Source organism: Lepidochelys olivacea, assembly GCF_965140295.1.
Source record: "Lepidochelys olivacea isolate rLepOli2 genome assembly, chromosome: 6".
NCBI lineage: Eukaryota > Metazoa > Chordata > Testudines > Cheloniidae > Lepidochelys > Lepidochelys olivacea.
In genome coordinates, this window is record NC_140416.1 from 100746566 (window position 1) to 100770136 (window position 23571).

Genomic DNA, 23571 nt, shown 5'->3' on the forward strand with positions numbered 1-23571 from the left:
ACCTTGACAAGCTCTCCCTTTATCCTTTTGCTCACCATATATCTTCTCCCTCTATCTCTTGGCTACTAGGTGTGTTGGTGGAAGGAGAAGATGAGTTTGCTTCTTCACTTACCCACACACTGCAGGTCAGAGCCTGTGCTCAGAGAGCTTTTGTTGTCCCATCATTGTACAGATGAGGGTCCTTCCCTAGAAAAGGGGGGTGACCCATAAAGGCCTCAAAAGCTTCTACATTAAAATAAATAGATTTCACTCATACTCATACTTGTTTAGATGACACCCATATTTTAATTAACAATCCCAGCTGCACTTTAAAGGTCCTTGATGTTTTTATCATGAAACGGACATATGCTCTTCTTCAAGTGAATGAACACGAACAACTAACTTTACACATTTATTTTGTTTTTCAGATGACAGAAGTCAAACTGTGCTCCCTTTAGTGAAATCATTTTGTGAAAAATCCTTCAAAGTGGATGAATCAATTCTTGTTTCTTTGTCTTTCCATTTAGGGAAACTATGTAATGGACTATATGGTATGATTTAATGATTATTATAAATTCAGTGACTCAATGTATTGTGAAGTATACAGATGATAAATATTTGGCTATCTGGACATTTTCTAAAGTGGGATGATAATTAGGAGTACAAAAACCCTCTGAAACCATCTGTAACATGGAGATTGGATTGTCTTTTCTTTTTCATATTTTCTCTACTTTCATTGTTTTGTTTTGATGCCTAGTTTTGTTGCAAGTTTCATCTTGAAGTGAGTGTGTTAGTTTTAGTTAAACTATAAACCTTTGAAAATAGGGCATGATATTACCACAGCATCTAGCACCTTATTGCTATGTCTCCTCAGACACAGTACAAAGAGTTAGCCCAGGAAAAAATGGGAGCAAAAGAGGCTTTATGTCACTTTTGCACCACTTGGATTCCTGGCTGCTGTGGGGGCTGAATCTGCAGCTCAGAATTCTCAAAGCAGTGAGCTGAAGAAACGCTCCCCTTGCACCACCAACATATGTTCTGCACTAAGGCCTGTGAGGCTAAGGCAGTGTAGGGCCACTTAAGTTAGCTCTAAACTGCTCCCGTATCATGGGATTTCTCCTCTAACTTTGTGGTCCCTATACACCTATCAACTGGGTTGGGGCTGGATAGAGATCAAAATTCAGCCCATTGATCTTTTAAGTGTAACGTGAAATTCACTGTACTACAGGTGGCCCAGATAAACTCCTCGATGCTACTTAAACCCTTAAGGTCCCAAAGGCTTAATTTGTGCAAAGGGCTTTGCCTGAGCTCAGTGAAAATGGTGGTGGTGTTCATTTGGAGGCAAAAAGGGGAATAAACATGACCCTACCACTTTTAAAATATATTCACAATCCTCCCAAATGAAAGCCTTAATATTCTAAAAATTATATATTTCTAAAATGCAGAAGTGAAGATTCCTTCTTCTATGGGTAGGTTTAATTTTTCTGTAATCACTATTTCTCCCTACCACTTGCAATAAGGAAATGGTTCCTACTGGAGTCATTATATGAGAATGAACAGGGAAAATGGTTTATTTGATTGCTCCAGAAACAAACTCAAGTTGTTGGATATTGTTAGCTTTTCCCCTGGTATTCTGTAACAAGAAACTTAAGCATTAGTGTTGTATTTTTAAAGGAATTTTTACTCCAGAGCAACACTTGAGATTTTTGGAATTTTACAAGAAACTTTGCACACTGGGTTTACAGCAGGAAAATGGACACAATGATAATCAGATACAACTTCAAACCCTAGAGCAAGAAAAGAAGTATATATCAGTAAGGAAGAACTGTGCTTACAACTTTCCAGTAAGTTAACTGCTATTTTATAAAACTTACATTGTGCACATTAGCCACAAAACAGGAATAAATGTAAGATGTAAAATCTGTTACCATATAGTATATTGTGAGCCAAATCCGAACATCTCTGCAAAGCACAAGTAAATTGACTTAGTGCAGGGATTCTCCAAGAAGGCTGTGAGTAAAGCTAAGTTCCTGTCACAAATATTTTTCGTAAAAGTCATGGACAGATCACGGGCAATAAGCAAAAATTCATGGAAGCCCATGACCTGTGCCTGACTTTCACTAAAAGTATCTCTGACAAAATAGAGAGGCGAGTTCAGCACCCATCGGTTCTAGGCTTTGGGGTCCCCTGCCACTGCGGTGAATGGGAGTTCTGGGGTCCCCCCGCACAGCAGCTGAACAGCTCTGCGGGGGGAGGCCCTGCTGCCCATAGTGGCAGGAGGCTCTGGGGAGATCCCTGACACCTGCAGTGAGTGGGAGCCCTGGGGATTCCGCCGTCCACAGGAGTTGAGCTGCCGTGGGGTCTCCTCACCCCCCGCTGCAGTGGGAGTCCCAAGGGGTCCCCACTGCCCACTGTGGCTGGGAGCAGCAGGGTCCGCCCACTGCAGCCAGGAGCTGCAGGGTCCTGCCACCGGGGGCAGGACTGAGAGCTACGGGGGGAGGGGAGCTACGGTGGGAGTCTGGCTGGGAGCTCCAGCCTTGGGGCTGAAAATGTCACAGAGGTCAATGGAAGTCACAGATTCCGTGACTTACTTATGTGCCGGGCCGACCCACAACATTTTGGCACCTGAGGCTCAAATGACGCCCGCACATGCCCTTGCTTGGGCCAAAACTTTGAAATTTTGCCTTCTTCCTCTTCTACTCCTCTCATGGTACTGCTCTGCTACCTACCCCAATAAAGGAGAACTAACAACTTAAAATGCATTGTTCAAAAATTTTAAGTAACACTTAACTTTCAAATGCCTGAACAGCAAATGTAACTTTTCTTGTCTGCATAGTAAACACTGGCATTTTTATCTGTTTGAATCATCAAAGTGGTGCTTTCCGTGCCTTCTTGGTTGCAAAGATTTGAACTTCTTCCTGAAGCTCCACGGTCTGGGCCCGTTCATGCTCTATTGAGATGGTTGCAAGGTCGACCAGCCTCTCCTGTGTCATTGTGGAGCATAGATGTGTTTTTATTAACTTCAGCTTGGAGAAGCTGCATTCTCCACTGGCAACTGTTACAGGAAGTGTTAGAAGTATGCGCAGAGCAACAAAAGCATTTGGAAAGAGGGTGGTCATCTTATTTGTGAACATGTATTCCAGAATAGCCTTTGGAGTTGATCCTGCTGAAATGTATCTTGAAAAGGCTTTCAGTTCATCACCTAAATCACTTGCATCAATATCGCACATGTCAGCATGTGTCAACACTGTCTCTAGTGCCCTGCGTTGCTGGTGTAGGTCTTCTTCAGGCATAGTGAGGAGTTTTGGAATATCATACAACATCCCAAATATACTGCTGGGTTCCTTGAGCTGCATGAAACGTTCTTCAGCTGACTGTATTGCACAATCTAGCACCTGGTTAAAGAATTCAACTTTGAATTGTTGTTTGGGGTCTCTTATGGGATTATCCCGTGTCTCGTAATCAAAATGTCTTCTTCTTCGGTGACTCTTGTGTTCTTGAATGGGTGGGAAAATAGCTTCAGTGTGAAGTTCCTCTGTCAACTTCTGTGCACTCTTCAGAACGTTTTGAAATGCCTCATCTGACCAGTAAGACTGTAGGTATGACTTTGCTTTGTCCAGTTGTTCTATTGCTCCACATATATGAAGATCAACACCTTGTAGTCTCTTGCTTACAACATTTATTTCAAACAGTATGTCATGCCACAACACTAAGCCACACAGAAATTTGAAGTTATGTATGTTTCTGGTGATTCCATTTCGCTCTGCCACTGTTCTCCCACGAACAATTCCTGTCATAGCATTATCCTCCATAATGGCAACCATGGAATCATCTGTCTTCCCAATTTGGTGTTTGATAGGCTTTATCACCTCCACTTGACTTTCCCATAATGTAGCACTCAGTGGTTTCAGTGTCAGAGAGGATGTTCCCAGAAGTTGCTTCAAAATTTGCCATCGATGAGTTGATGCAGAAAAAAATACATAGATGCTTTGAATTACATAAAAAATTTAGCAACCTCACTAGAAGCTGATGCTGCATCACTGACCACCAAGTTCAATGAATGAGAACTGCATGGGACAAAAAAGCTTCAGGGTTTAACTCTCGGATCCATGTCTGCACTCCTCTGTTCTTTCCTCTCACGTTGGCACCATTATCGTAGCCCTGACCTCTCATGTCAGCTATCACAATTCCCGTATCTTCCAGCTTTTTAAGAAGCACATTTGTCATACCAGCTCCTGTAGTATCATCAATGTCAATAAATTCTAGAAAATGCTCTCTGACAGTCACCATTGCAGGGACATTTTCACTAGTTTCTGTTGTTGTTGTAAAACACACCATTAAAGTCATTTGTTCCGTATGGCTGATGTCAGGTGTGCAGTCCAGAATAAAAGAGTAATATCTTGCTGACTTCAGATCTGCCACAATCTTCTGTTTGACTTTTGTTGCCAGTAACTATATGATTTTGACTTGTTTTTCCAAGGTAGTGGTGTGTGTACATTTCTTGGGTCATGACTCTTCTTAGATGCTCCTGCAGTACAGCATCAAATTCAGCCATCACCTCCACAGTTTTAAGGAAGTTTCCATTGTTTGGCACATACAGCTGATCTGAAGTGCCATGCAGTGCTAGGTTTTGGGTTGCAAGCATTCTCACAATGGCAATGAGCCTTTTCAGAACATTTTGCCAGTAAAGAGACTCTGATACAATCTTCTCTTGATGCTGATCATCTATGGTGGCCTTTAACCTTAGTCTCATCTCAAGCTCTTTCCACCTATGGAATGCTCTCTGGTGATTTGCTGCCTTCTCATGGCATGCCAGATTTCTAGCCAGATTTTTCCAGTCCTTTGTTCCTGTAGAACCCAATGCAGCTGGAACATTAGACTGGAAGAGTTGGCAACAAAAACAGTATGCAGCATTCTGGGTTTTTGAGTACATAAGCCATGGCCTCTCCACTTTGTCACCGTTGGGGATTTCACGCCAGTAATGTGTTGGATGGAAACTTCTATTTTCATTGTCTTTGGGGAACATGAAGTTTTTCACGTGCTGTGGCCTATGCAGTACAAGGAAGTCCCTCAGGCTACTGCTCAAGTGGGTCCACATTCAGGGATCATCTAGATTTAAGGAACTAAACTCAGCAGCAGGTGTTTCTCGCGCCTCCACCGCACTCTTCTCTGATCTACACTTTTCTTCAGGAATGTGCATGGTTACATCCATTTGAGATGGAAATACGGATGCTGCAGTAGCTGCCAGGTCACCTGCACTCTGACTAACTGGAAGATCAGGCATCTCCTCACCACTCACATCGTCACTGGGGCCGGAAGGCTCACTGTGAACATTTGTGTCTATGTATCTCAGGAGAGCTCCTTCCTGCTTAGATAGAAAAACTTCCTTTGCTTTCTTTCATTTTCTGAATACTGCCTCAGAGGGCTGTTTTCTTCTTTCACTCATGACTGCTGTTCTGTGCCAGCTGTAGTGACTCTCAACTCTCTATTGAAGGGGATAAATAAGCAGGCTGGTAGGAGGGCCTGAGTGAGGGAAGATATCAACGTCTTAAGGGCCTAACTGGCTCCTACTACTTCAGGTGACTGCTTGTTCTCCTCAAGTGGGTTCAGGGAAGCAGCAGGAAACAGGAAGCTCCCTGCGAAGCTGGTGTTAATCAGTCCTGTAGGTGCTAGAGAGGTACATAAGAAGCTCCTCCTCCTCTCTCTCCCTGCAGCTCCTGCTGCTTTCTGTTATTCCCTCTCACCTTTTCTCCTATCTGCCTGTTATGTCTCTTGTACCCTCCTTTCTCCAGCATAGCACTCCACCATCTCTGTGCATCTAGAGCAGAGAGAATACATATGCACCCAGCAGCAGACATAATTTTCTACACTCTGGGTCCTAGTGGCGCCCCCCACAGTCTGGCACCTGAGGCGGCCGCCTCAGTTCGCCTTATGGTAAGGCCATCCCTGCTTACGTGACATAATCATAGCCTTAGTTATGAGGAAGGATCCTCATCACCAAATCACAGAAAACCAGTGGTGAGTTTTGACCAAGAGATTCCTGTCATCGGTGATCTCCAACATACACAAGGGGCACAGGATTTAGCTCCGAATGAGTTAGATATGCATCTAATTTATGAACCCTTATGTATTTGCTAAATAAAAGGTCTTTTCACATATATAGAAATGAGGCTTTTATGCCTAAAACTATTGTTTCGATTAATCCGTCTTCTATTTTGAATGTATACAGGTATCCTTTATATTTAAAGGAAAATTTCTTTATAGGCAACCTTTCAGCCATGTTTTTTTAAGTTGGCTTAAAATACACACAAAATACATAATTAGATATCTACTGGTTTACTTGAGCAAATGCATGTTTTGTGCATAAACAATGGTAGCCAAAATTTCAGAAATTGGCTTTGTTGCTGGCTAAAAATGTATTTTATTTATTTGTATTTAAAAGCTCCAATTGAAGGTTTTAGTTGTTTAGAGACTAATTTAAAATATGTAAAACTAAAGGATCCGTATCCACAATGCCAAGATTTTTTCCTGTCCTCCTGGAACTGACCCAATCTCTCAGAATATAAATTGCCCATTAGCTAACTCATCATGAAATAATAGGTTCCTGTGCAAATTATTCTGTGTTTCTCAATCTCTCTCTTCAGAAAAAGCCTTGCAGCATGTCCAGAAGTTAGCTGATCCAAACTGTGTCAGACCATAGGGGTAGGAGAGAGTTCCAGAGTTGAGGACCAGTCAAAGAAAATGTCCTATCACCAGCTCCCCCATTTTTAAGTCAGTGTGTATTAGCTCAAGTGTCCTGCTGATTACAGCAGCAGTGGTGTCACACAGGGGAAGAGGTGGTCCGTCCAGTAGCTGGAATCCCAAACATTTTGGCCCTGTATGTGTACATTTGGATTAAAGATTCCATCTTATTTGTCCACAGGCCATGATTGCTTTTGTGGATCCAAAAAACTTCCATTTGGAACTATACTCTACATTTTTCTGTCTTTGTCATGACCCTGAAGTGCCAGTCAGATACACTATGGCTATTGGCTTGTATGAAGTAAGTCCAGAAAGTTTCTTTGTTAATACTTCAGGTTTTTTTGCTTTGTTTTGCTTTTTAATATTTTATGTGGTTTTTATATTTGTCTGCTTAAATTGACATTTGTTATATTTTAACTACGCAGTGCCTCAGTGAGAAAGCTTTGGAAAATTTGCTAAAATTCTTCAATTTATTGAAAGTCTTCTTATATAGAATTATATCCACTACACGTTTTAAAATATATTTTAAGGGACTGGAAATTTAACTAGAAGGAAGTTATCATTGACTTTGGTGTGGGAAGTTTCGGCTTAGTGGATTAGGAGGACAGCAGATAGAAAAAACTCCAGGACAGGAAATAAATAAATAAACAGTATGGTCCAAGATTTTGGAGACAAAGGGCCAGAGGACAGGACTTGGGAGAAATAATTGGGATTAAGGGAAAGAATTCTGCCCCCCCCACACACGCACACACATCCCAAACCAGTGGGGGGAGAGTAGATTTAAAAAAAGGCAAGAAGGATGGAATTTGAGGGAGACATGAGTGAGAGCAGCTTGTACAGGAACCCACAAGGGGAGAGGCAACTCTCGATCTAGTCCTGAGTGGAGCACAGGATCTGGTCCAAGAGGTAACTATAACAGGACCGCTTGGAAATAGTGATCATAATATAATAACATTTAACATTCCTGTGGTGGGAAGAACACCTCAACAGCCCAACACTGTGGCATTTAATTTCAGAAAGGGGAACGATGCAAAAATGAGGAGGTTAGTTAAACAGAAATTAAAAGGTTTCAGAGTAACAGCCGTGTTAGTCTGTATTCGCAAAAAGAAAAGGAGTACTTGTGGCACCTTAGAGACTAACCAATTTATTTGAGCATGAGCTTTCGTGAGCTACAGCTCACTTCATCGGATGCATGCCGTGGAAACTGCAGCAGACTTTATATACACACAGAGAATATGAAACAATACCTCCTCCCACCCCACTGTCCTGCTGGTAATAGCTTATCTAAAGTGATCATCAGGTTGGGCCATTTCCACCACAGTGCTGGAAATGGCCCAACCTGATGATCACTTTAGATAAGCTATTACCAGCAGGACAGTGGGGTGGGAGGAGGTATTGTTTCATATTCTCTGTGTGTATATAAAGTCTGCTGCAGTTTCCACGGCATGCATCCGATGAAGTGAGCTGTAGCTCACGAAAGCTCATGCTCAAATAAATTGGTTAGTCTCTAAGGTGCCACAAGTACTTCTTTTCTTTTTGAGAAATTAAAAGGTACAGTGACTAGAGTGAAATCCCTGCAAGCTGCATGGATGCTTCTCAAAGACACCATAATACAGGCTCAACTTAAATGTATACCCCAAATTAAAAAACACAGTAAAAGAACTAAAAAAGAGCCACCCTGGCTTAACAACCATGTAAAAGAAGCAGTGAGAGATAAAAAGGCATCTTTTAAAAAGTGGAAGTCAGATCCTAGTGAGGTAAATAGAAAGGAGCATAAACACTGCTAAATTAAATGTAAAAATGTAATAAGAAAAGCCAAAAAGGAGTTTGAAGAACAGCTAGCCAAAAACTCAAAAGGTAATAACAAAATGTTTTTTAAGTACATCAGAAGCAGGAAGCCTGCTAAACAACCAGTGGGGCTCCTGGATGATCGAGATACAAAAGGAGCACTTAAAGATGATAAAGTCATCGCAGAGAAACTAAATTAATTATTTGCTTCAGTCTTCACGGCTGAGGATGTTAGGGAGATTCCCAAACCTGAGACGTCTCTTTTAGGTGACAAATCTGAGGAATTGTTACAGATTGAAGTGTCACTAGAGAAGGTTTTGGAATTAATTGAGAAATTTAACAGTAACAAGTCACCGGGACCAGATGGCATTCACCCAAAAGTTTTGAAAGAACTCAAATGTAAAATTGCGGAGCTATTAGCTATGGTTTGTAACCTGTCCTTTAAATCAGCTACTGTACCCAATGACTGGAGAATAGCTAATGGAACGCCAATATTTAAGAAGGGCTCTAGAGGTGATCCTGGCAATTACAGACCGTAAGTCTTAACGTCAGTACTGGGCAAATTAGTTGAAACAATAGTAAAGAATAAAATTGTCAGACACATAGAAGAACATAAATTGTTGCGCAAAAGTTAACATGGTTTCTGTAAAGGGAGATCATGTCTGACTAATCTATTCGAGTTCTTTGAGGGGGTCAACAAACATGTGGACAAGGGGGATCCAGGGACATAGTATACTCAGATTTCCAGAAAGCCTTTGACAAGGTCCCTCATCAAAGGCTCTTACGTAAATTAAGTTGTCATGGGATAAGAGGGAAGATCCTTTCATGGATTGAGAACTGGTTAAAAGACAGGGAACAAAGGATAGGAATAAATGGTAAATTTCCAGAATGGAGAGGGGTAACTAGTGGTGTTCTTTAAGGGTCAGTCCTAGGATAAGTCCTATTCAACTTATTCATAAATGATCTGGAGAAAGGGGTAAACAGTGAGGTGGCAAAGTTTGCAGACAATACTAAACTGCTCAAGATGCGTTACCTAGGGAGGTGGTAGAATCTCCTTCCTTAGAAGTTTTTAAGGTCAGGCTTGACAGAGCCCTGGCTGGGATGATTTAATTGGGGATTGGTCCTGCTTTGAGCAGGGGGTTGGACTAGATGACCTCCTGAGGTCCCTTCCAATCCTGATATTCTATGATTCTATGACCAAAGCAGACTGTGAAAAACTTCAAAAAGATCTCACAAAACTAAGTGATTGGGCAACAAAATGGCAAATGAAATTTAATGTGGATAAATGTAAAGTAATGTACTTTGGAAAAAATAACCCCAACTATACATACAATATGATGGGGGCTAATTTAGCTACAACTAATCAGGAGAAAGATCTTGGAGTCGTCGAGGATAGTTCTCTCAAGATGTCCATGCAGTGTGCAGCAGCAGTCAAAAAAGCAAACGGTATGTTAGGAATCATTAAAAAAGGGATAGAGAATAAGACAGATACTATCTTATTGCCCTTATATAAATCCATGATATGCCCATATCTTGAATACTGCATACAGATGTGGTCCCCTCATCTCAAAAAAGATATACTGGCATTAGAAAAAGTTCAGAAAAGGGCAACTAAAATGATTAGGGGTTTGGAACGGGTCCCATAGGAGGAGAGATTAAAGAGGTTAGGACTTTTCAGCTTGGAAAAGAGGAGACTAAGGGGGGGATATGATAGAGGTATATAAAATCATGAGTGGTGTGGAGAAAGTGAATAAGGAAAAGTTATTTACTTGTTCCCATAATATAAGAACTAAGGGCCACCAAATGAAATTAATGGGCGGCAGGTTTAAAACAAATAAAAGGAAGTTCTTCTTCACTCAGCGCACAGTCAACCTGTGGAACTCCTTGTTGGAGGCAGTTCTGAAGGCTAGGACTATAACAGTGTTTAAAAGAGAACTGGATAAATTCATGGCGGTTAAGTCCATTAATGGCTATTAGCCAGGATGGGTAAGGAATGGTGTCCCTAGCCTCTGTTTGTCAGAGGGTGGAGATGGATGGCAGGAGAGAGATCACTTTATCATTACCTGTTAGGTTCACTCCCTCTGGGGCACCTGGCATTGGCCACTGTCAGTAGACAGGATACTGGGCTGGATGGACCTTTGGTCTGACCCAGTATGACAATTCTTATGTTCTTATGTTCTTAGAGAATGTGAGAAAAGAATATGCTGCATTTGATCTGATTCTGCAATCCTTCTCTAGGACTGTAGGATTTGGGGCTTAGTTGGCAGTGTGGGGAAGACATTGTAAACACCAGGTCTAGGCAAAACATTGACTGAATGTTAATATTAACAGAGTTAGAAAGTTATAGAAATGTAACAAGTATGTATATTATAATTAACTGCTTGGTTTTCTATAAGCTGCGCTATCCTGTTTTATTAAATATATTAGATGGTGTGGTTGTGTAGGTATTAATGATTTTTAAATGGAATGAATTGCACAAATGAATGTAAAATCCCCTTCCTCAATTTAGTAATAATCCATACTCTTCAGATGGTGGCTTTCATCCAAGGATTGCAGAGCTTTACTGTAAGCCTCAGAGCAACTCAGGACTCACTCTTATTATCCCCAATTTATAGACAGGGGAGAATGAGGCTGAGATTAAACAGTTTGTTGAAGGTTTTACGGTGAATTTGTAGTAGAATTAGAAATAAAACCAGTGTATCTTGACTCCCAGTTCCCTGCTTTAACCTCTGCACAACATTGCCATAGAAGGAGCTAATTGAAGCTAGTAGTGGAAATTGTATAACTAGCATATAATTCTGCAAAATCCGATACTTAGTGTGTCTGCCTCCAGACACCTTTAAACTGATATTTGAATAAATAAAAGAAAATTATTTTATCCCTGTAAAAGGGACTCGTGAGATTACACTTGAAATGCTGTGCACAGTTAGGGTATGTTAATGTGTTACTATGTCATCAGTGTAATTAGTCATCCAAATGTCACACCGATATCAGTAATTTATGATGCTCATCTCTAGTTGGATATATTTTTGATTTAATATGCTTTGTAGCCATTTCCTAAAAGAAATTATATCCTTCCTCTTAGCTGGAGGTAAACAGATTGTTAGCATGAGCTAAGTGATACAAAGAAAATGATTAAAGAGTATCAAGTATTACCTCAAAAGGAAGCTATGATTTACCCCACATGGCTGAGAAGTCAGATTCCTTGACACTTTTCTCTTATTTGCTGCCATATGTTACTGATTGTTTTAACATTGACATCAGGCTTACTGCAGAACTTTAAATGTGACTTGTGAAATCTGATCAAAAATGCCAGCAGCCTTGGAGTTTATGAAGTGAGAACCTCAAATTGCAAAGATTACGGAGGCTTAGGGCCTATAGCTGACGCCAAACCAACCTTTATTTCTTCAATTCTGCTGTCTGACTCTGTTACCGGAGCATGCAGCAGGCTGTTTTAAAAGCCCTGAATGTTTCTCTAAGTATTTGCAGGTCTTCTTTTTAAAACAAAACAAAACAAAAAACAACAACCCCACCTTTGGAAAATAAACATTAGAAAAGGAATCTCTTGTTAACCCAGTCTCAATGGCATGTTTAATAGTTATGCAACAGCTCTGGTGTTCATTTTGCATGCTGTTATAAAAGCAATGTTATATGCTAATAGCAGGAAAGTACATAACCTCAACAATTTTAAAGTGCAATTTGTGGATATTAGAGATTTGTTCAGCATCCATACTTTCATATTACTAGTCAAACCATGCTGAAAAGTAAATGCAGCTATTTTAACTGTCGTATTTCCATGAAACTAAAGTGTGTTTTTGTTTGTTTGCCTTACTGTCATTTTTTAGGTTGCTAAGCTTTTAGATTCTGGTGTGTATGTAATACATAAAGAACTGGTAACACTACTACAGGATGATTCATTGGAGGTAATATATTTGCTCTTTTTTATTTGTTGGTTACATTAATTTAGTTTACATTAATGCTTACCAACAATACAATAAACCAATATAATGAATGTTTGAAGTGATTAGTTTTACTTTTGGTTCACATATTCTATAAAGATTCAAGGAGTCATTTTAGACTCAGATTTATCTTGGTGCCTTTGAAGGTGATGACTGTAGGAAAATAAAAGGGGAAAATAGGGGGATATTTCAATTGAATAACCCTCCCCTGTTTTTATCGTATTCAAAATTTGGTTGAACATGGTATAATTTATCAGAAGTGGCAGAAGCTCTCTTTGAATGGATACATACATATAGGTACAGAAATCTAAACATACTAAGCATGGAGAATGGGGAGAATCAAGGAGCAGGAGGAAGTCGGAGTGTCAGAGGAAGTCCAGGTGGGTACTCTGTATGGGGAAGGAGGCAAAGTTGGGGTATCAGGATGGAGGCTTTGCACTGAGAGTGGGGGATAAGTAGAGTGTCAAGGATAGGAGTGGGAGTGGGGTGAGTGCTTTCCCTGGGGAGTGAGAAGAGCTATGGGATTTCGCTGGGGTGGAGCAGTTGGCTCCAGGCTGGGAAGTGGGGGCCCAGTGGTATGCACCAGAGGTGGCTGATCCCAGCCTAATCACCTGGTTTCCTACCTGCGCCCCAGACCGATCCTTGGCACTGCAGCAACCGCTTGAGCCCCTCTGGGTTTCACTCTTGCCTCTGCCCTCAGCAGCCCTGGAGCCCTACCTGGCTTGAGCAGAACAACAAAACAACTTGCTTAAGAAGGATATGCAGGGTCAGAAACATAGATCACAATAATATATCCATTGCAGGGGTGCTAGACCCCCCCCCCTTGGATTCCACTGCCCCTGTAACTTATCAAGATTGATTAATTTATACAATTACATGTAAATCCATTCATTTTAAGTATATATAGATTATGGAGAGGTTTCAAGTTTTTTTTTTTTTCTCTGACTGAATGGGAGGTATAATAGTGTTGTGATTAAGGGACAGAACTTAGAGAAAGGAGACCTAGATTTTTGTCCATGGTCTGGCACAGACTTTCTGTGTGACCTTGGGCTACATACCTAAATTTCATCTGCCTCAGTTTTGCCATGTGTAAAATACTTAACCGTCTTGCAAAGATGTTGTGACACTTTTGGTTCTCCATTGAAATGGCCAAACGATTAAATAAGAAAAAAGCAATTCAGTCCCAATGCAGTAAAATACTGAAGGAATTTCAACTCTTGTCTTTAGTATGTGACTACTCATTTGACTTCAGTGGAATTATTCCAATATCTGGCCCACTTTATTTTGTATAGAGCCAAGATATTGAAAAATAAATATGGATTTTGGGTGCCCAGCTTGAGACACCTTAAAAGGGCCTGATTTTCATAGAGCAGGTTCTCAGCACTTCTGAAAATTATGGTCCCTTTAAGATGTCTCAATTGGGCACTCAAAAATTGAGGCTCTAAAACCATCTGTCATCAATTTAGGATTTGTCCCTACAGTATGTTTAATAGTGTTATTTCTAGTCTAGTTTTAAATGCCCCAAACTTTCAATGGCATGTTAGTCTGCATTTCCAGAGTAAAATATAATACACTATCAAGTGCAGTTTTGCTAAAGCTGGATAAAAAAAGAGTTTTAAGTTTTATCTGGCAAAAATTGTCCAAAATATATTTATTTGCTTTCATATCTGATGAAGTTCTTACTAAACTGTCTGGAAACTGCAGAGGTACACAGAAAGATATTTACATTTTAATATTTTATATTGTGTATATTTTGGTTTAAAAGATCTGATTGTAGTATGAGTATGATCTTAGTAACATCATCAGGACAAATAATGGGACCTGATTCTCGTTTCATTTATATTGGTGTACAAGAGTAGTAACACCACTGAAATCACTAGAGACATACCAGCATCAAACTTGTGCAAGAGAAGAATCAGGCCAAGTAAATTTATAAATATGATTAATCCAACATTTCTTTAAATAGGTATTAGATGCACTGATAAGTCACCTTCCTGAAATTCTTGAACTTATGACTACCGGAGGAGAAAACAGTGGATCAGAAAGCAAAGTAAGCAACCTGTGTTTTGTAGTCTAATTCTAAACATGAAGGAGGTTAGTACTGAAATTGTTTCACATATGTAATGCTCATTGAAATCACTGAGAGTCTGTTTGCAGAAGGATTATGGGACCAGATCCTGACTCTGACAAATCTGCAAACTGACATTTGTATTTGTTTGTTTACTTATATACATATCAAGAGGGAGAGATAATTATATAGATGTAAGGCCCTTTTGCACAATGCAAACATTTTCAGTTTATACTTGCCTTCTGTCTGAATAAATAACCACAAAGTTTCTGAGTAGCAGCCGTGTTAGTCTGTATCCATAAAAAGAAAAGGAGTACTAGTGGCACCTTAGAGACTAACAAATTTATTAGAGCATAAGCTTTCATGAGCTACAGCTCACTTCATTGGATGCATACAGCGGAAAATATAGTGGGGAGATTTTATATACACAGAGAACATGAAACAATGGGTGTTACCATACAGACTGTAACAAGAGTGATCAGGAAAGGTGAGCTATTACCAGCGGGGGGCCGGGGGGAACCTTTGGTAGTGATAATCAAGGTGGGCCATTTCCAGCAGTTTACAAGAACAGTAGGAGGGGAAATAAGGGGAAATAGTTTTACTCTGTGTAATGACATATCCACTCCCAGTCTTTATTCAAGCCTAAGTTAATTGTATCCAGTTTGCAAATTAATTCCAATTCAGCAGTCTCTCGTTGAAGACCGAAGAGATTGAATCATAGAATCATAGAATCATAGAATATCAGGGTTGGAAGGGACCCCAGAAGGTCATCTAGTCCAACCCCCTGCTCAAAGCAGGACCAATTCCCAGTTAAATCATCCCAGCCAGGGCTTTGTCAAGCCTGACCTTAAAAACCTCTAAGGAAGGAGATTCTACCACCTCCCTAGGTAACGCATTCCAGTGTTTCACCACCCTCTTAGTGAAAAAGTTTTTCCTAATATCCAATCTAAACCTCCCCCACTGCAACTTTAGACCATTACTCCTCGTTCTGTCATCTGCTACCATTGAGAACAGTCTAGAGCCATCCTCTTTGGAACCCCCTTTCAGGTAGTTGAAAGCAGCTATCAAATCCCCCCTCATTCTTCTCTTCTGCAGGCTAAACAATCCCAGCTCCCTCAGCCTCTCCTCATAACTCATGTGTTCCAGTCCCCTAATCATTTTTGTTGCCCTTCGCTGGACTCTCTCCAATTTATCCACATCCTTCTTGAAGTGTGGGGCCCAAAACTGGACACAGTACTCCAGATGAGGCCTCACCAATGTCGAATAGAGGGGAACGATCACGTCCCTCGATCTGCTCGCTATGCCCCTACTTATACATCCCAAAATGCCATTGGCCTTCTTGGCAACAAGGGCACACTGCTGACTCATATCCAGCTTCTCGTCCACTGTCACCCCTAGGTCCTTTTCTGCAGAACTGCTGCCTAGCCATTCGGTCCCTAGTCTGTAGCTGTGCATTGGGTTCTTCCGTCCTAAGTGCAGGACCCTGCACTTATCCTTATTGAACCTCATCAGATTCCTTTTGGCCCAATCTTCCAATTGGTCTAGGTCCTTCTGTATCCTATCCCTCCCCTCCAGCGTATCTACCACTCCTCCCAGTTTAGTATCATCCGCAAATTTGCTGAGAGTGCAATCCACACCATCCTCCAGATCATTTATGAAGATATTGAATAAAACCGGCCCCAGGACCGACCCTTGGGGCACTCCACTTGATACCGGCTGCCAACTAGACATGGAGCCATTGATCACTACCCGTTGAGCCCGACAATTTAGCCAGCTTTCTACCCACCTTATAGTGCATTCATCCAGCCCATACTTCCTTAACTTGCTGACAAGAATACTATGGGAGACCGTGTCAAAAGCTTTGCTAAAGTCAAGAAACAATACATCCACTGCTTTCCCTTCATCCACAGAACCAGTAATCTCATCATAAAAGGCGATTAGATTAGTCAGGCATGACCTTCCCTTGGTGAATCCATGCTGGCTGTTCCTGATCACTTTCCTCTCATGCAAGTGCTTCAGGATTGATTCTTTGAGGACCTGCTCCATGATTTTTCCAGGGACTGAGGTGAGGCTGACTGGCCTGTAGTTCCCAGGATCTTCCTTCTTCCCTTTTTTAAAGATTGGCACTACATTAGCCTTTTTCCAGTCATCCGGGACTTCCCCGGTTCGCCACGAGTTTTCAAAGATAATGGCCAGTGGCTCTGCAATCACAGCCGCCAATTCCTTCAGCACTCTCGGATGCAACTCGTCCGGCCCCATGGACTTGTGCACGTCCAGCTTTTCTAAATAGTCCCTAACCGCCTCTATCTCCACAGAGGGCTGGCCATCTCTTCCGCATTTTGTGATGCCCAGCGCAGCAGTCTGGGAGCTGACCTTGTTAGTGAAAACAGAGGCAAAAAAAGCATTGAGTACATTAGCTTTTTCCACATCCTCTGTCACTAGGTTGCCTCCCTCATTCAGTAAGGGGCCCACACATTCCTTGGCTTTCTTCTTGTTGCCAACATACCTGAAGAAACCCTTCTTGTTACTCTTGACATCTCTGGCTAGCTGCAGCTCCAGGTGCGATTTGGCCCTCCTGATAACATTCCTACATGCCCGAGCAATATTTTTATACTCTTCCCTGGTCATATGTCCAACCTTCCACTTCTTGTAAGCTTCTTTTTTATGTTTAAGATCCGCTAGGATTTCACCATTAAGCCAAGTTGGTCGCCTGCCATATTTACTATTCTTTCGACTCATCGGGATGGTTTGTCCCTGTAACCTCAACAGGGATTCCTTGAAATACAGCCAGCTCTGAAGTGTTCTCCGACTGGTTTTTGAATGTTATAATTCTTGACGTCTGATTTGTGTCCATTTATTTTTTTATGTAGAGACTGTCCAGTTTGGCCAATGTACATGGCAGAGGGACATTGCTGGCACATGATGGCATAAAAAGGGATCAAATTTTCAAACATAGTAGCTAAGTTGCATCTAAGTTGTGCAATTGCATCTTTATGGTTTCATAGTCAAAGTGTAGTTGCATATGTCTAATAGTAATTTGTATGCACATCTGCGTAACTTTATGTAGAACTGCCCCTTCAGACAGTTAATCCTTTTAGGAGGAATGATGGCCTTGTGATTAGGGTACTGAATGAGTACTTGGGAGACCTGGGTTCTACTTCCAGCTCTGTAACTTACTCCCTCTGTGATCATGGGCAAGTGCCTCAGTTTTCCCATCTGTAAAATGGGGATGATACTACCCTACCTCACGGGCATGCTGTGAGTACAAATTTATTAATGTAGGGAGGTGATCAGATTGTCCATTGCTGGGGGCCCATATAACAACATGATTGGATGAATGGATTTTGCGTGTGCAAACACAGGCTATCATCTTAAAATAGGAACAAATCAGTCTTGTAGATTTCTAAATTAACATAATTTTTAGGCTTCAATTAATACTGTGTCATAATGACTTGAGATTTTAAATTTTTAATGTTTTTAATTTATATTTTTAGTTATTGACTGTCCCTGACTTGATTCCGGCACTAACGACTGCGGAACAGAGAGCAGCAACTTCTTTAAAATGGAGAACTCATGAGAAGTTATTACAAAAATATGCATGCCTGCCTCATATCATATCAAGTGATCAGATTTATTATCGTTTTTTGCACAGAATGTTGACAATCATTATGACAAATGTGAGCCCCAAGCTGTCTCTATCTCTCTTCTGTTGTTTTCATATTTGTTTCTGATGCTTTAGAATGACTAATACAATATAAATAATACCTTTATGTACTATATATTTTATTTAAAATTAGTATTTATTATACTATCTTCTATAGAACAAAATTAGATTGTTCACTAATTTTATCACATAAGAACCCCCCCTCTTCCCTCCCCACACCTTTCATAGGAAAAGTTGGACTTCATTAACATTTCAAGAAATTGTCATGTATTCTTTTCTGGATTTCCCTTCCCATGCCATTGCTGATTCTCAATATGTTTTTGTGTAAATCAAAATTTTCTCATCTGGAAAATGAATCTTTTACTTGATCCCTTAGCTTACTTTATATTACACTCTTTCTTTTGTGACATTTAATTCCATGGAATAAATTGTGCTTTAGAAAGACTGGATTGGGGCCTTGTTAAATTAATCGAGGAGAAAGAGTACTGTAAAAAGGCATTATTTTTTGTTGTTTATTTTTGGTAGCACCAATAGTGTGCTAAGTGATTTCCAGAAACAGTAGAAAGTGCAGTCCCTGTACCAAGCAGCTTAAACACAAAAAAAGGGATAGAGAGAGTAGAGAAAGTGGGTAAATTATATAAATAAATGGTCAAAGTTGATGGGCCCAATTCACCATTGCATTACTCCAGTTTTACACCAGTGATATGCCAGTGATTTCTGTGGAGTAATGCAATGGTAAATCAGGCCTCATATAGCTTATTAGCAATAATATGAGACAAAATGTAGAAAATGTGCATGACAGTTAAATGATTTTAGTTAAAACTAATATATTTTTAAAAGAAAAGGATGTGGGAGCTCTTTATTATTTTTGCACATATGAATAAAATATGAATGGTAAACTTTTTCAGTGGCATGACCTACTTCAATGTGAATATCTGGTAACTATATAAAAAGCTGACCCATAAACAGAGGTTGTCGGAAAATGGAAAATGAATCCCTGAAATGTAAAACATATTTTTAGTTTTCACTCAACAACCAAAATATTTCAATTTGGTATGGTACTGTGTTGCTTCATGAGAGCTGTAGTTGCTTCATGCTGTGAGTCTCCTCTCCTGTCCAGGCTCCCTGGTTGGACTCCATATCCCGTTACGCACCATTGTCTTCCCTCTTGGTGAGCGGAGACTGTACCTTATGGGAGTCCCAAAGCCATGATGTATCATGGGAGATGAAGTCTGACTGGGGAATTCAGCCCCAAGAGGAGAATGAGGAGGTGGGGCAACTGAACTACAGCTCCCATGAGGTATTGCAGCAGCATATCCAAATCCAGATATTTTGGGTTTTGGCTGAAAGTGTTTTGGTTTTAAGAATTTTTTTTAACAAAAAAAATCAAAATTTTCTGCAGAAAACTATCACTTTTCATGACTCTTTTCTGTGGGTCTTAAAGTTAAGCATGTGCCTAAGTGCTTTACTTGAATAAGGATAGAATTAAGCAACAGCTTAAGTGCTTTGTTGGATCATGGATAAGGCTACGTTTCTGTCACAGGGGTCATGGAAGTCATGCAATTCCTGACTTCATAGAATCATAGAATATCAGGGTTGGAAGGGACCTCAGGAGGTCATCTAGTCCAACCCCCTGCTCAAAGCAGGACCAATCCCCAACTAAATCATCCCAAGCCTGACCTTGAAAACCTCTAAGGAAGGAGATTCCACCAACTCCCTAGGTAACCCATTCCAGTGCTTCACCACCCTCTTAGTACTTTGCATTGCTGAGTGAAAAAGTTTTTCCTAACTCCAACCTAACCTAAACCTCCCACACTGCAACTTGAGACCATTACTCCTTGTTCTGTCATCTGCTACCACTGAGAACAGTCTAGATCCATCCCTCTTTAGAACCCCCCTTCAGGTAGTTGAAATCAGCTATCAAATCCTCCCCCCCCCCACCATTCTTTTCTTCTGCAGACTAAACAATCCCAGTTCCCTCTGGTTCTCCTCATAAGTTTTCCAGAGATCTCCATGACATTCTCCCAAGGGCTGCAGCACTCTGGAGCTGGCAATCAGTGGGGCTTTGACAGGGTTCCAGTGACAGGCCAACAGCAGCAACAGGTGATGGGGGTGGAGGAAGGGCTGCAAGGTTCCAGGGACAGGTGACAGACTCCTGAGGGGACCCTCCTCAGGGTTCCAGCAATGGGCGACAGCCTCGTGCAGGGGGTGGGGGACGACTTGGGCGAGTGGCGGAAGGTGTCCCATTTTCTCTTTGGGAAATATGGTCACCCTGCAGCTCCTAGCTGCCCTGGGCAGAGGGCCGCCCCTCCCCAACGCAGCTTCCAGCTGCCGCAAGTGGAGGGGATCCCCACAGCTCCCAGCTACCACAGTGGCAGGGGAAACCGTGGAGCCGCAGCAGTAAAAGTCACAGGTCACGGCTTCCGTGAATTTTTGTTTATTGCCCGTGACCAGTCCGTGACTTTTACTAAAAATAACCATGACAAATCTTAGCCTTAATCATGGGCCAAAATTATAGGTCTGTAAATACTACACACATCAGGAGCCATGCAGACCCACAAAAGCTGAAATCAAAATGCAGTATACAGTAAGTTATGTTCTACATGTGCCTAGAGCACAATACAGGTTCAGTGTTAAACATTCAGACCTTTTTAAACATCTGAGTTTGTTCCTACATTTTATGGAACTAAATGTTTTCAACCAGCTGTGCCTATAAGTTATTGTTTGGCTGTTATCAGTCTGAAAAGTGACATTGTTTGAATTAAAAAAGAGGTCTAATTAAATATTAATGGAGTCTATTTGTAAAAATACTTGATCTGAGTAGACATTAAAAAGTATTTCAACTTGAAGTGTAATATCTGTTACCCTTAGAATGAAAAAATAATGTAGAATATATTGCAAGGGGAAAAAAAGGAAAATAAAACCACATGCCAAAATATCACACTTTCAGAAGGAACCTGATGAGTTGTCTTATTTTTCTCTTGTAGTTGATAGTGTGTCCAGAAGTACCTATACATGCCTTTAGATGTTTAACTGTATTTCCTGTTTCTTTTAAGAATGTTCTCCCTGTCCAAAAAGCAGCTGCTCGAACTCTCTGTGTTTATTTACGCTATAATCGCAAACAAGAACAGAGGCATGAAGTGATTCAGAAACTGATTGAACGTAAGCAGTAATTTTTTCTTGATTATTTTATGAGAAGCAAATTAATTCTGGTAAATGAAAAGGAGATGGTGCTTAGGATTGTACTCTGTAACCATATCATCAATGAAGAAACAATATTCAGAAGACATACGGGACCACCAGTTTGGTCCACAGTGTCATCAGATAAGACATGTGAATATGTACCACAGCTATGCAAAGTACTCAGCAGGAAGAGTCTATGCAGGAAATTTACCATATGCTGAAAGATCCTGTAAACCCACACTGCTGGAATTCAGTATTTTTAGCTGAAGGTGTTGTATTATACAAAGCAGTTTTTCTTAGAAAATAGAACACTAGAGGCTGCATTTTAAAGAGTGCTGAATGATACATTTTCTGAAAAATGAATAATTTATAGAGGATTTAAATAATTTAAAAGCAGCTGACAAATTTGACCTATTGATCTGTACTGTAGTTCCTCAAAAATTGCATAGAAGGATGAAAAGCCCACATTAATGATCCTTAATATTTGCACATCTCTAGCTTCATGCACCTGATATGTGGCGTGAAATGCACGAGTTTCTGTTCCATGTACCAGCTGTGTCACTTGTTAGTTCTGATGTTTCAGTTGGCTAATCAAACACAGAGGATGATGTCCTGGCTCCCATTGAAATCAGAGGCAAAACTGCACTGTCTTCAGTGGGGTCAGGATTTCAACCAGAGAGTGAATTTGAGATAGGCTGACATGCTGGGGTTTGCGACAAGTTTATTGACCCTATCACAACCATTAAAATCACTTTCAGTCTCAGGCTAATCCTTGACATGATCTATTTCATTTTTAAAACTTTACAGATAACCTTTTTGGGGTTTTATTTTCCAGAGCTGGGCCAAGGAAAAAGTTACTGGAACAGACTTCGCTTTTTAGACACCTGTGAATTCATTATGGAACTGTTTTCCAAATCATTCTTTTGTAAATACTTCTTTCTACCTGTGCTCGAGCTTACCCATGATCCAGTAGCAAATGTGAGGTATTGTACCAATTGTATGAAATTTTATATGGAAAAAACTAACCCTAATAGTTTCATGGTGTATATTAATATAATATTAAATGGCTTCTTTAAATAAGTTGAGTAACAGGGCTAAGATTTTCTGTGACAGTAGAAAAGAAAAAGAGGATTATAAAATATCCAGAAGAACCTGGTATGATAGGACACAAAAGCATGTTTTTTATAACATTAAATCTTGCCTATTAATCTACTAGAGCATGTCAACATAATAGTGGTTAGAGGAGGACCATATGATATCATTTATTTGTATTTTTACAAAGACCTTTATAAGTCTATTAAAGAAACTCGATGCCTAATTCAAGACCCATTAAAATGAATGGGTGTCTCTCCCACTGAATTAATTGAACTTTGGATCAGCCCTCTGTTGATACAATATGAAGGCTAAAGTATTGACACAAATTAGAAAATGTCTAGGATAGAAAAAAATAGGAATAAATTATCAATTTTCAACATAAAAGATTCACTGTGGGGTGCCTGCAGGTTCTGTGCATGGCTCTTTATTGTTTAATAAATTCATTAATGATCTGGAAGTGAACTGAACAGTTCAATAATGAAATTTGTGTCAGTCACAAAATTATTTAAGTTAATCAAGAGGAGAAGACTGTGAGGAACCTCAGAGGGACTTAACAAAGTTAAGTGGCAGCAGAATGGCAGATAAAATTTATTGATGAGAAATACAACTTAAAAAAAAAGACACATTCTGTAATCCATTGGAATATAAAAACAAAACCTAAATATTAAACATGTGAAATAAATTCTCTTTGAATGTTGGGAATACTATTTTTTTTCATTATGTATAATGTTCTACACATGTATACCTAGAGCTGTGTAAAAATTGTATTATTCTGATATATTGTATATTTGAGAAACAGTTGGTGATCATGTAAAAACACTAACTAATTTGAAAAAATACTAACTCCTAATGTATGTGCAAAAAAGGGCACAGTTAAGGTTGCACAAACAGCCTTATCTTTGGATGTCCAAACTTTAGAGTATTTCACTTTGCAACCTTAATGTTCTTTTAACATAGTTTTTGCATGAGAATGGCATAGTGAAGCTAATGGATCTTCTGTTTACTCTTACCACTAATAAAAGAACAAAGGGATATTCAGTGGAATTGAAATGCAACAAATTTACCACTGATAAAAAGGAAATGCATTTTACAGA

The 23571-nt window shown here is 40.2% G+C and overlaps 1 protein-coding gene across 4 annotated transcripts in view; it reads left to right on the forward strand.

The window, feature by feature from the left end:
• The window catches only part of PPP4R4 (protein phosphatase 4 regulatory subunit 4), a 121034-nt gene that overhangs the window by 76230 nt on the left and 21233 nt on the right, over nt 1-23571 (forward strand). For all 4 annotated transcript variants that reach the window (XR_014712055.1, XM_084630985.1, XM_084630986.1 and 1 more), the window contains 8 exons: nt 408-530; nt 1654-1823; nt 6902-7021; nt 12354-12431; nt 14434-14517; nt 18030-18212; nt 21256-21361; nt 22218-22365. Coding sequence is in view for 3 of the 4 variants with exons in the window: in XM_084630985.1 (XP_084487111.1) it covers nt 408-530; nt 1654-1823; nt 6902-7021; nt 12354-12431; nt 14434-14517; nt 18030-18212; nt 21256-21361; nt 22218-22365 (1012 nt within the window). In the remaining variant the exon portion in view is untranslated. The remainder of the gene's footprint in view (nt 1-407; nt 531-1653; nt 1824-6901; nt 7022-12353; nt 12432-14433; nt 14518-18029; nt 18213-21255; nt 21362-22217; nt 22366-23571) is intronic.